Source organism: Alexandromys fortis, unplaced genomic scaffold, assembly GCF_014885135.2.
Source record: "Alexandromys fortis isolate MF-2015 unplaced genomic scaffold, M_Fortis_MF-2015_v1.1 scaffold_40, whole genome shotgun sequence".
Lineage (NCBI taxonomy): Eukaryota > Metazoa > Chordata > Mammalia > Rodentia > Cricetidae > Alexandromys > Alexandromys fortis.
In genome coordinates, this window is record NW_026067966.1 from 13,774,120 (window position 1) to 13,788,080 (window position 13,961).

General features: G+C 37.1%; 1 protein-coding gene across 1 annotated transcript in view; it reads right to left on the bottom strand.

The window, feature by feature from the left end:
- The window catches only part of Nbeal1 (neurobeachin like 1), a 163,120-nt gene that overhangs the window by 73,679 nt on the left and 75,480 nt on the right, over nt 1-13,961 (bottom strand). Inside the window, exons 19-23 of the mRNA XM_050154206.1 lie at nt 10,782-10,950; nt 10,216-10,349; nt 5,478-5,637; nt 5,266-5,368; nt 375-531 (exon numbers count right to left, since the gene is read on the bottom strand). Coding sequence (XP_050010163.1) covers nt 375-531; nt 5,266-5,368; nt 5,478-5,637; nt 10,216-10,349; nt 10,782-10,950 — 723 coding nt within the window. The remainder of the gene's footprint in view (nt 1-374; nt 532-5,265; nt 5,369-5,477; nt 5,638-10,215; nt 10,350-10,781; nt 10,951-13,961) is intronic.

Sequence of the window (13,961 nt, forward strand, 5' to 3'; positions counted from 1 at the left end):
ATAACAGGTTATAGAAAGAGTATATCAATGGATGAAATAATAAAAGAAATTGTACTTTTGAAAGCTATCTCTTATCCCTGGCCCTTCCCATCCAGCTCCCTTCTGCCTCTTGACTGCCAAAAAAGAGATCTGTTCTACTATGCTCTCCTAGCAAATGTTGTCTCATCATGGCTCAGAAGCAAAAAGGGGAAATAAAATACAATGGAAAATTCTTAAATCTTAAGTTCAATGAAACCTTAACTCTTTACAATAGCTCTTCTCTGGTATTTTGTCACAGCAACTATTTTCCAATCTGGTAGTATTGAACACCAACAGAATTTTATTCATTAGACAATTATTTCAGTTAAAACTAAAATTCATCTCAAGCATGATACCTGTTCTTCCTCATTAGTAGCAGCTATGTAACCTATGATACTTTGTATTTCTTCATGAGTTCCACCTTTACAAAGAAAATATTTAATTAGCCCATACAAAGAAGTCCTAATTGTTCGAATATCTTCTGGAGAAAGCTCATTACATGTATAACCATGCCTGAAAGAGAAAACAAAAGTGTGAAAGTCGAAATATTAAATACTTTGATGACGTTATATAAAGGAATTCATAATGTTAAAATTTAAGGCTTATAAGGAATGGATAAAGGCATCTGTTCCAAGTCTGACCACCTACTCTGATCCTGGGACCCATATGATGGAAGGTGATATCTAAGTCTCATAGCTGTCCTAGCTCCACACATGTGCGGTAGCATGTGCTCCTCCAACCCCTCACATACACACAAACACTGAAATAGATGTAATCTAAATCTTAAAAACAAAAGTCTTTCTAAATACTTGCCATAAAGTCTACAAAGTGCTTGCTGCAAAAGCATGAGGCCCTGATGATGGAGGTGGGTCTTGTAATAATAAAGAAACTGCCTCGGCCCTCATAGGACAGAAAATTAGGTAGGCGGAGTAGACAGAAGAGAATTCTGGGAGAAAGAAGCTTAGTGAGAGGAGTCGCCATGATGCTCCCACTCCAGACAGACGCAGGTTAAGATCCTCTCTGGTAAGCCAGCTCATGGGCTACACAGAATATTAGAAATGGGTTAGAACAATATGTAAGAGCTAGCCAATAAGAAACTGGACCTAGCCAGGCCAGGCAGTGTTTGAAAGAATACAGTTTCCGTGTAATTATTTCTGGGTATAAACTAGCCATGCGGGCGGCCGGGTGCCGGGGACGCAGCCCTGCCGCTCCTATTTCAACAGATGGCGCCCAGACGTGATGGGCTAAATCCACTTAAAAACCTGAGAGGGCTTAAAAAGGAGAGAGAGAGAATTTAAGACAGCTTTTTGCTGTTTCTGGGTTGCGTGCCGCAAAGAAATTGTCCTGACTCGGCAGCAGGAAAAAACTGGCTGTTTTAAAATGCCGGCTTTCTGGGCTGTGCCGCCATTGTGATCTCTGTCTGGCTCCGGCGGGAGACAGAGCTTATGAATGGAGCATTTGGATTAAAGTGCTACGATTTGTTTGATGGCAACTAGACTGCTGTGTGCCTAAAAGGGGGACATTGTGTGCCGCAGCTCAGAGGCACAAGCAGCTCCGCCATGCTAATGGTGCAATGTGCAAGGATCAGAGGCACGAGCGGCTCCGCCATGTTGGACTGGGCGGGGCCAGCATACAGTACCTGTTTTTGACCTAGGAATGTCACAGCTTAGATTCTTAAGCGCTTAGTGATTTAAAGGCGCAAAACAAAGTGCTCCTGGATAGTAAAAAAATTACAGATTCACAATAAAACAGATTCAGACACTGTTGGATGAATGTACGTAGGCTTGGGAGAGAGAAGAAAAAAAATATAAAAAAGTTAATGTCTTAAAAAGAAAAAGGGTAAAGTCTTTAAAGAGACAGAGTACAGAAGTACAGATAGTTATAGATTAAGAGAAATAAAGAAAAATAAGCCACGTAAAAATGGAAAATTCACAGAGAGTCTGGATTATGTACATTGTGTTTTCTTTAAAATTTTTGACTGTGAAGGAGCTAAGTACAGAGAGACATTTCATTATATGGGCTGCCAAGCTAAACCAAAATGGATTTCATGAGGGTATTATGATTTCAGAATTTGGGTCTAAGGATATGATGCTTTGGAGAGGGTCTTCTTTTGTTTTTGCAGAGGATGAGACCCTGTGGATTGCATCTATTCCGATTTGGTATGATAGACCACGCCCTCCTGAAAGGTTGCTGTGAACACCCTCAAAAAATTGCTTCGCTCAATTGCCAACTGAGATGAAACTAGCACACAGGTTATATCATGAACGACCTAATTAACGACGCCCCTATTCAGCAGGAAGCAGTTTGGAGAGAAAAAACTACGCCCATGTTCCCAAATATTGTTTATAAATGTTCTTTTACATTTAAAGGGGGATATGATATAGATATGAATAATTTGCATTGGTATGGATTTTAAGGTCAATTTTGTTATATGTATATGTATTTTTGATCTTGATTAAGGTATTGTGATTGTGTAGTTCATTTAAAAATGTAATGTATAATTAGGAAATATAGGTTGTTAATGGATAATCATCGCTAATAGTTAAGCTTGTAGTCATGTTAATTAGATTTTCTAGATATATAGAGATATATTTCAGTTAGATAGGCATTCTTCATATCTTTCAAAGACTGCAGAATATGGCATTTAAAATATTTTAATAACTTAGGACTTTTCATGACAAGGAGACACGTCTGCTCCTGGCAGCACCAGCTACTTCAAGAGGAAGATGGGCATCGAAGAGGATCCTTATGGAGTTGGATAGTCATTTGGGCAAGAAACTGCTCTTGCCTGGACTGTTGCATAAACTGGACACAGAGAACCCTCAGAGAGAGGACTGCTGAACTTGCCTAAAGGTGAGATGGTCTTTCGGGGTTCCTGATTCATGAAAGAGTCTGCGAGACATTCTGCAGGACACAGCAGAAAATGACTGAACTGTCTTTGAAATTTCCTGCTTCATGGAAATGTCTCTGGATACCATGGGCCTGTAGGCCGAAGATGGATGCCCCAACGGTACAGAGGAACTTTGGGTGACTGTCCAGGCAGCGAGATGTCTCTGTCATTTCTAGAGTTTTCTTATTTCTTGTTTACTTAGATAATATTATATCCTTCTGGAGTCTTTGATGGAGTTGAAGAATAAATAGTTATAGTTTTCCTTAGTTATGATAAGAGATAAAATAGATATAAATATTGTAACTGTAATTCTTACTTGATAACTGTTTTGTTATATGTAATTTTACTATGCTAAAGTTAAAGCCTTTCTTTTTTGTTTAAACGGAAAAAGGGGAAATGATGTGGGAATGATTTCTTACTAATAAAGAAACTGCCTTGGCCCATTTTATTGGATAGAAAATTAGGTAGGCGGAGTATACAGAAGAGAATTCTGGGAGAAAGAAGGTTAGAGGAGGAGTCGCCATGATGCTCCCACTCCAGACAGATGCAGGTTAAGATCCTCTCTGGTAAGCCAGCTCATGGGCTACACAGAATATTAGAAATGGGTTAGAACAATATGTAAGAGCTAGCCAATAAGAAACTGGACCTAGCCAGGCCAGACAGTGTTTAAAAGAATACAGTTTCCGTGTAATTATTTCTGGGTATAAACTAGCCATGCTGGCGGCCGGGTGCCGGGGACGCAGCCCTGCCGCTCCTATTTCAACACCCTGAGTACATTCTCCAAAATTCATGTGAAAAAGCTGGACATAGTAGCACACACTTGCAAACTTAGAACTAGAAAGATAGAAGAAACAGGTGGTCTGGAGCTTGGTGCTAGGCAGTGTAGCCAAATAGAGAACCACAGGCCACGAGAAGTCCATATCTCAAAACACCAAGGTGAACGGCATCTGAGGAGAAATGACACCTAAGGGGTTCTGGCTTCTACACACACACACACACACACACACACACACACACGTGCACAAGCACCCATATGAGAAGAATATACCCAAAAATGGCCTGGGAAATTGACTCACCCAGTTAAAAACACATTGATTGGACCTATGAAAGTCTAAAGCCCTGAGTTTAGAGTTTCAGAACCCGTGTAAACAGCTTTATATAGCATCCAGTGTTGGGGAGAGGTAGATAGGATTCTTAGGGTTTGTTGGATATTCACTCTAGCCAAATAGATGAGCTCCAGGTTTAAATAAGAGACTGTCTCAAAAACCAAGGACAGCAATTAAGGGAGATACCAGAGGGGTTAAGGATTTAGCTCAGTAGTAGAGAATTTGCCTAGCAAGTCCAAGACCCTGGGTTTGGGTCTCACCTCCAAGTAAAAGGACACCAGAAGTTGGGTGTCCACACCTATAACCCCAGCACTCATCAGAGTCAGGAGGATCTCTGTGAGGTCAAAGACAGCCTGGTCTACATATTGAGTTGTAGAATAGAGAGGGCTACACAAAGAAAACCAGTCTCAAAAAAAAAAAAAAAAAAGAAGAAGAAGAAGAAGAAAGAAAGAAAGAAAGAAAGAAAGAAAGAAAGAAAGAAAGGAAAAAAAGAAAAAGAAATCAAAAAAGGGATGTGAACAATATCAGAATTTGACTTCTAGTATCCACAGCATTTACACATATACTCCTTTTACCCCATGACCAAATACAACACACACACACACTTTTAATATATTAGAATTCATAGTACCCTTTCTTTCGTTCTTTTTCCTTTCTTTCTTTCTTCTTCTTTGAAAGAGTCTAGCCTTTCCTAGGCATGCCTACAACTTGCTGTGGAGCTGAGAACAACCCTGCACTTCTGACCCTATTGCCTCTAACAGCCAAATGCTGGAGTTACAGGTCTGCAGTGCCACACTGCTCATGAATCACATTTATTAGGAAAGTACAATACCAAACAAGAAGCCATAAGGGGCACTTCAGTGACAAAAATAAAACTATTACAATATTTGCCATATAGCTATAAAATTTTAATACTAAGAATCAGACACAGTTGTAAGTGCTTTAAATATTAACTGATTTAATTCTCAAAACTATCATAGATTATAGTCATAGTTTTAATCTGCTTTTTATAGATGAAAAAGCTTAAATACAGAGAATCTTAATGATTTAAATAGCATTACACAATTAACAAAGCAAACAAACAAATCTAATAAATGGTAATCTATTGCTTATCATTTTAACCTTACACTATCCTTTTGCTCTAAAGTTTTAGAATAACAGAATCGCTGGTCAAGGGAATAAGCTACACACTCCAGTCAAGTGTCAAACAGAAAGGAACAAATTAAACCGAAAAGAAACAAAATGTCATACCCATAATAAATCCTAAGTGTATCTAGGAGAAACTGCACACCGTACTTCTTCCGGAAAATTCTCCTGCTGTCTTTAATGATAGTTGAAATATACTGTATATGGCCTAAAAGAAAATGTTCACTTATAAATAACATAACTGGAATAAAGTCACACAGGAGGTTATATATTCTGAAAACAACTACATAATATTTTATCTGACAGTTTGGTCTTACCAATCCGAAAAGGGAAATCTCCACGGTTCCAAATGCAGAAGTCAAAGAGTAAATACTGATACATTTGTTGAAGCAATAATGTGTTTTTTTCTAATGATACCTGTTCAATTAGTAATTGAATTGCCACCAATACATTAACATCCATTAGGGTACCTGGCACCTATAATTTAGCAGAAAAGGGTTTAATAAAGGTCAGTTTAAACAACAGTATAAAACTATTACTTCAAATAATTCAGAATGTCCCTAAAATATAGAATAAAAATGGTACAAAATATAAGTAACTTAACTCGTTAAACTTTATAATTCAACACTGGATCATATTTTCTGATGCCATGTTTCTAAAGTCTTTCTTCTTAATTCTCAAAGCACCTTATTACAGCATGAATTCAAACTGGTATTAATAATTAAAAAGCTGAGTCAGATAGAGGGGTTAATGCTGAAGATCTGAAATGCAAAGAGCCAGCCCCTAGAGATCTTTTACCTTTGCCAGTGCTCAGACTGAAGAATGCACTGTTCCACGAACTTCATCCTCAGACTACAACTGTCTCCATCAAACCTAGGACTGCACTGCTTCTGTTTTCTCTTTTAGGCAGATTCAATCTTGTATAGCCCAGGGAGGCCTTGAACTAAAAGAGATCCCTCTGCCTCTGTGTCCCGAGTCCTGGGGTTAAAGGTGTGTGGCACCATTCTATGGCCTCTAGTGACTTAAACAAAATATCACTACACCTTATCACTATATATCTTTACAGACACTCTAAGAAATTATCTTCATTCCCATTCTACAGACAAGGAATAGACAGATTGTTTAATGTCTTATTTAATTTGAATTTCCTTAATGCTACTGAGAAAGGAACAACAGATATGGAAATCATTCAACAATAGAAAAAAAAAACTATGCACTTTAAAGATGTGTTGACCTCAGGATGGAAACCAGGACATGTGTTAACACTGGGGAAGAGGTTTCACTTTTGTTTCCACACGAAAAACTTATTAATAAGGAGAAGTGATATTTCATCAACAGATGTGACATGTCAAAAGGAAAACCCAACAAATAAGGGTTCGGGTAGGTTTCTGTTTCTTTCTGTCTTTACAGGAAAACAGAGAAACCCGCTTGGAAAACAAACAAACAAAACTATAGAAAGTTTAGAAGTAATTCCAAAGAAATGAATCCCCTCTCCCAACAGATGGGATGAATGGCTTTTTGTTTTCCTCAGGGTTGGTTATAAGTTATTATAGAATTGGGGACAGAATAATAATAATTAGAATCAGGAATCTTGTTTGATATAGAAAAAAGGGAAAAAGATAAGATAAAATAACAAGGTAGACTAGTATATTTACTTGTAAACTATTTTAGCAACTATTAGTTTTAGACAATTTACATTGGTATAGATTCCTGTATATTGATACATGTGTAAAATTATTTTTGTATTTCTAAGGTAATTTGTATATTGACACAAATTCAAAATTTTATTTTTCCTATTGTGTATGTTCCTACTTGTTTACAATATCCTTGTACAGAAATTTAAAATTATTTTTGCCATACTGTATGTAGGTTTTTACTTCTGCTTAAGATATTTTGTATATTGATACAAATTAAGAACATTTTGTCATACTACACTATACATTTCTACCTCTGACTAGGATATTTTTATATATTGTTAAAATTTGAGATTATCCTTATGCTATACATGTTTGAAGATTGTTTATTTCCTATAATGTTAAGCTTTAGTCTTTAAGCTATATAAGTTCTTAAGAATTACAGAATGACCCATATTTGTCATACTTATAGTTATTTTAGGTTTTTTAGATGCACAGAGATGTACTTTACATAGACAAGTAATCTTCAAGCACTTTGAAGATCTACAGAATATGACATTTAAATGTTTTAGTAATTTAAAATCCTGTTGACATGAGACATGACTGCTCCTGGCATCACTAACCAACTTCTGAGAGAAAGATGGGCACCAAAGACACTCCATGTGGAGCGTGTTTTCTTCTTGGCAAAACTGGACTACTGTGCAATGAATTGCACTTGCCTCAACTGCTAATAGTAAGCGAGTTGTCCAATCTGGATAAGCAGGATACAAGGGTAAGCAACTTCTGAACCTTGTTATGACAGAGTAGGACAGTCTTTCAAATATTCCTGCTTCTGAAAATGATCTGTCAGATATTCTAGGCCTATAGCCAAAATTGGATGACCCAATATTGCAGAGAGACTTTGGATGACTGTCTAGCTGTATAGCCAGCTATTTCTATCATTTCTTGTAACTTTTAGAAGTCATTTGCTTGCACTTCCTGATTACTCAAGTAAAAATATTTTCCTTCTAAGTGCTTTTATGGTGTTAAAGACTAAATAGTCACAGCTACTAACCTCTCATACCTTAACTAAGACATATTAGTTATAAAACTTAGACTCTTCAGGATAGGACAAGTATTGGAATTGTCTCTTTATTTGACAATTACCTATAGCCTCGACATCTAAGTATGTGTTCCTTTCTTGATGTACTTGTTGGCTGTAGTTCCATTTTTGTGTATGTTACTACCCTTTTGTGCTCCTAGACAACACTTGATATTTGTTCTTGTTGTAAATGCTTTTATGGTAGGATTAGAATCTTACTATTTAGACAAAACGGGGAACTGTTGTAGGAATTCATTTTACCAACAACTTTAAAGTGTGGCTTCCTGTCTGTGAACATGACCTCTTAAAAGGAGAAAGAGAAGTAGTGTGTGCTTTCTTGCGTTATGAAGACCAGAGTTAGGTGGCATGAAGCAGTCTGTATTCCCAGCTCCCTTGATCCCCAATTCTGAGTCTGTTGTTCCCAGCACTGCTTTAATATATGTGTGTGTGTCTGTGTGTATCTATATCTTTGTGGTTCACACTACAAAAATCAAAACCCAAAATTCCAGGAAGAACTGTACAGTAACTCCAGTTCCAAGGGATCTGACACTCTCACACAGACATACATGCAAGCAAAACACCAATACACACAAAAATAAAATGAATAAGAAAGAAAATTCTCTCCAGAAAACTTTAAAGAAGAATTATTCCTCCCATAGACAGACCAATAAAATCCAATCACTGCACATGGAGTGAGAACATTATCTTTTCTCACACTCGCAGTTCCTCTCTCCAGGGCCCACTGAAAAGTATAGTGGTAACTTTAGTGGCTCTCAACCTTAACCAGTATCATCGTTTTTCCACCATGCCTTCCCCTTCACAACACTGTGAGGTGGACATGATTGTGTTCATTTTTCCCAATGCCTCTGTTCTGATGAGTAAATTGCTGAGTAAATTAAACCCAAGAAAATGACTTTTACTGGGGCCTTATAACCCAACTTTGTAAACAAATATCTCAATGATATAAAATGATCTCGTAGAGGGTTTCAATAGAACTATAAACTAGTAGTTCCCCAGAAAGCAGGCTACAAACTTTGCATACTGGCACCCTAGTTTGACCATAACAAAAATGGTATGAAATAGGCATCCTTTCGATATCAGTGTTTCCATGTGACTCTGTTTGCTCATCTGGCCAGTAGTCTTGTCTGATCTTTATAAACAGGCCTCCTAGGTCAGACTATACACCATGTGAAAGGTGATCTTAAGTTGACTGAACAAAAGACTTTCTTCTTGGCCACATGAAATAACTTCAATAATTTCTTAATACCTCTGACACAAAATGGCAGTCTTTCAGTGGTAGGAGCATCAGACCGGATATATAAGATTCATCATTCATATATAAGAACCTTCCTTCTTTTTTCTTTCTTTTTAATTTTTTTGAGAAATGGTTTTTCTGTATAGCCTGGGATGTCCTGGAACTCACTTTGTAGACCAGGCTGGCCTCTGTCCTGCCAAGTGCTGCTATTAAAGTTGTGCACCACCACATACTGCCTAGTGGTTATTTGAAACAGCCACATAAAGCTTAACTGATTTTTCACGTTCTTTTTTGAATAGCAGGATCTTACTATGGAGTTCTGGCTGTCCTAGTACCCTCTATCTACATAGACTAGGATGGCCTCAATCTTACAGAAACCAGTCTGCCTATACCTTCCAAATGTCAGGATTAACCATTGTCACCAGCTTTCTCTACAGGAGTCTTCTCTCCAGCACTGTCACTATGAGAAAACCTACCATGGTAAAGTGGCATGCTGATTTCCTGTGTCTCTTGGAATGCTTCCCCTGCCTTCCCACAACTTCTTATGATGGGGCCATTTCAGCACCTACTAAAGTTTAAAAAAACGCAGGAGAGAAGCTAAATTGTGGTATATGCAATGAGCTTCCAATTAAAGTGGCCTTGTAATTTGCTTTAATTATTACTTATAAATTAAGACTTATCTGAAAACCATGTTAAACTAGAAATGCTCAGTCTTAATGTAGTGAGGAGGGGCTTGGTCCTGCCCCAACTTAATGTATCAGACTTTGTTGACTCCTGTGGGAATCCTTATCCATTGGGAAGACTGGATGGGGGAGTTACTTGGGGGGAGGCGAGAAGGGGTGGGAGGGAGAACTGTAGTTGAAACGTAAAATGAAATTAAAAAAAGAACATATATTCTTATATAAGCAATTTGTATTATTCTATTAAAATTTATAAAAGTTGCCTGTGAAACAAGTCACATGCATTAATACAACTTGAGTTGTAATACAGTAATCATTAGTAACATTTATTAATAGGAATAAAATCACAACAGCCATTTATGAGATCACTATTCAATAAATCAACGTCATGTTAAATTTGATTACCTTTTGAAGTAAGGCACCAAGAGTTGCAACCCCATGGGACTGAATGAGATTGTCCTGGTTGATAGGATGCCTCTGAATAAAGTGCTTCACAATCAAGATAAATGTTGCAACTAGATTTCTCTCTAGTCTTGACTCTGTAAAAACAGGAAACCATCATTATCACAATCATTCTCATCAATTTGACATCACATATTTTATGTCATAATACACATTGCAACAAAGAAGCAATTCAATTCAGAAGCTTGCTTCTAAGACTCATTTATACAATAAAATCAGAAAAAGCAGCAACTACGTACAATATAATTGTATCCATATGTAAATACTTTCTTTACCATGATTTAACAATATAGTAGGGTTTTTTTTTCACTAAGAGCATAAACTAAAGATAGTCAAAAGTAAAATTATTATCTTTGATGTTTTAACGAAAGTATTATAAATTTACTGAACGATGGCAGTTCAGAAGAGAAGCTATGACAGCTATAAATAATTAAGTGGTATGGCATTTTATTTTCCAACTAATTCTCAACTTTATAAATGATTAATTTAGGCTAATATAATTTAATTACCTGATGCCTTTGTGGAGGACAATGCCATACATTCCTGTTCAATCGGTGTTATTAATTCAGGAACTGTGTTTTCATTCATTCCTTCAGAAGTCTGTCCTTCAATAAAGTGGCTTATTTGTTCCAGGATAGGAAAAAGTACATTTAGCCCACCTATGCAATTGATGATGTCCTGAAAACAAAATTAAAATTTTTTAATACTACAATAAAAACAATGATTTGATTTAGTATCTACAGAATATATGAAGATATAGTTTGTTAATAAACTTTAAGTAATATATGGAATAGACTAAGGTGAAAGAATATTTAAGCAGACAGTCTCAAAGATAACCAAAATGTACATTCAAAAGAGACCATTTTAGGCCATTTTTCTGTGCTTGTTTTATAGATTTTAGGAAGTTCAAACACAGCAACATATAATGCAACTCCAACAATGCTAAGAACAAGCAATTGTCACCACACGGTTATGCATTAAAAATACAAGAGAGAGACTAGAAATATGACTGATTCTTCAAATTTTAATTAACAAAAGACAGAAGAGGTAAAGTAAGCTAAAATATGAAAAGTGCTGTATGCCTGACAGAGGATGTTATATGAAGTTACTATTATTAATCATTAAAACATTCAAACCTACACTGATATGTTACTGTAAGGCTAGGGCAGGAACATTCCATGTTCAAGGACATCCTGGAAGGGAATGAGAGAGAAAGAGAGTAGAGAAGGAGAGAAGGGGAGGGAAAAGAAGCAGAAAGAGAAGGGAGGAGAGGAGATTAACAAATCTCCCACTTCATACGGTTATTTGTTACAACTGCAGCTAAAAAAACTTATTCAGCAAAACCTCCCAATACCAAATTCTTTATGTTATACCTGAGTTATCAAGAGCTATTCATAAACTACATCCCTGCCACTTTATTTTGCATATTTTAAATGATCTAAAATTTATTTTAACCATTAAATAAAAAGATAAAAAGTATGTGTTGAGGGAAAAACATACTGATTTTAAAGAACTCTTAGTGTAGTAGTAACTGAACTTTTTGGATGGCAAATACTTTCCTTCTTGGTTATTATTTTTTGTCATTGCTGTGTTTTACATTTTAAATTTTTTAAATTTTTTTTCCATTCAAAAATTTACACTTCCTCCCCTCCTCCCATTCCCTTCCCGCTCCTCCACTCCCCCTAAAAAATAAAAATAAAAAAAAAAGAAAAAAAGAAATATCACCAGAAATTGCAAAGCAGAAAATATGAGAGGGAAACTCAGAGAAAGAACTCTGCCATGGCACATAAAGCCTGCTGCGGTGCAAAGTTATCCCCAAGCTGTTTTGACTTCTGGCAAAATACTACCCTCATCTTCAGTGAAGCCACATCAAGGGCTGATTCTGAGATTTGTTGCCAGGCATTTGGGAGAATTTTGATAGTCTTGTCATCTCAGATCCAAAGGAAGTACAAGCAGAAATATAATGAATTGTTTCTACAAAAAAGACAATTTTAGATTTTATGTGATATACTTGGTTGAATAAAAATATATTTATGAAAAAAAAAAAGAGAGAGAGAGAGGGCAGGGAATCCTGCCCTGTGGGAAGTCCAAGGCCCTCCCCCTACATCCATGCCTAGGAAGCTTTGCATCCAAATAGACTAGGGTCCTCAAAAGCCAGTACATGCAGTAGAAACAAATCCCAGTGCCTTTATCAATGTCTTCTCAGTCAGCCCCTATTGTCAGTCACATTCAGAGAGTCTGGTTTGATCGCATGCTCCTTCAGTCCTGTTTCTTCTTGGTTGTGTGTGTGTGTGTGTGTGTGTGTGTGTGTGTGTGTGTGTGTGTGAGAGAGAGAGAGAGAGAGAGAGAGAGAGAGAGAGAGAGGGGAGGGGGAGATTAGATTTTACTTAAGCACAAACATTATAACTGGTTTTCTCTTAATAATTCTGTTCCTGCTGGAGAGATGGCTCAGGTTAAGAGCACTAGCTGTTCTTCCAAAGGTCCTGAGTTCAGTTCCCAGCAACTACATGGTAGCTAACAACCATCTGTAATAAGATCTGGTGCCCTCTTCTTGCCTGCAGGCATACATGCAGGAAGAACACTGTATAGATAATAAATAAATAAACCTTAAAAAAAATACAGTAATAACCATGGGACTCCAGAACAATCTGCAATAATTCTGTTCCTGTTTAGCTTCCTACATTAGACAAAATGTTTGATTAGTTGATTTGTATAGCTACAATACAAAGTATTAAAGACTGATTTTCAGATGAGCACAGCATACCTGAGAAAATTAAGTTTCTACACATAGCACACAAAACTAGTCTTTTAAAGCCAACATTACACGGAAAGTAAGAGTTAAACTATGCATTTTTAAGCTGGCTAAGTTGATGGCATAGTTTACAAATTTAAGTAAGTTTCAATAGTAATTCAACTACTGTAACTATTCATCCTTCAGAATATAAATCTGAATAACATTTAATTAATTAGTTACAATTTTTGTTTTATTTTGGAGGCAGAGTCTCAATAAATAGCCTTGGTCACTCTAAAATGCCCATATAGAGCAGGCTGAGAACAAACTCACAGAGAAGTGTCTCGCTCTGCCTCCTGAGTGCTGGAATTAAAGGCATGCACCACCATGTCCAGTGTTGATGTGGGAGTGTCATATATCAATCTGTTGATTTCATTGGTTAAGCAATAAACTGCTTGGCCCTGATTGGTTAGAACATAGGTGGGTGTAAACAGAACAAAATGCTGGGAGGAAGAGGAAGTGAGCTCAGACTTCACGCAGCTCCTCTCAGAGCAAGACACACGCGATGAAGCTCCGACCCAGGATGGACGTAGGCTAGAATCTTCCCGGTAAGCACACCTAGCAGTGCTACACAGATGATTAGAAATGGGCTAAATTAATATGTGAGGATTAGCCTAGAAGAGGCTAGATAGAAATGGGCCAAGCAGTGTTTAAATGAATACAGTTTGTGTGTTGTTATTTCGGGCATAAGCTAGTAGGCGGCCGGGGTGCTGGGGACGCAGTCCCGCCGCTCCTTATTACAACAGTGTTACATAAAAATTTAAAAGATAAAACCTGGGACATCTCACTGAGCAGGTTGGATGGCTCAGTGGATAAAAGTTCTTGTTCTGCAAGCATGAGAACCTAAGGTCTGAATTCAAATCCCGAACACCCATGTAAAACTCAGAGCATGACTGCC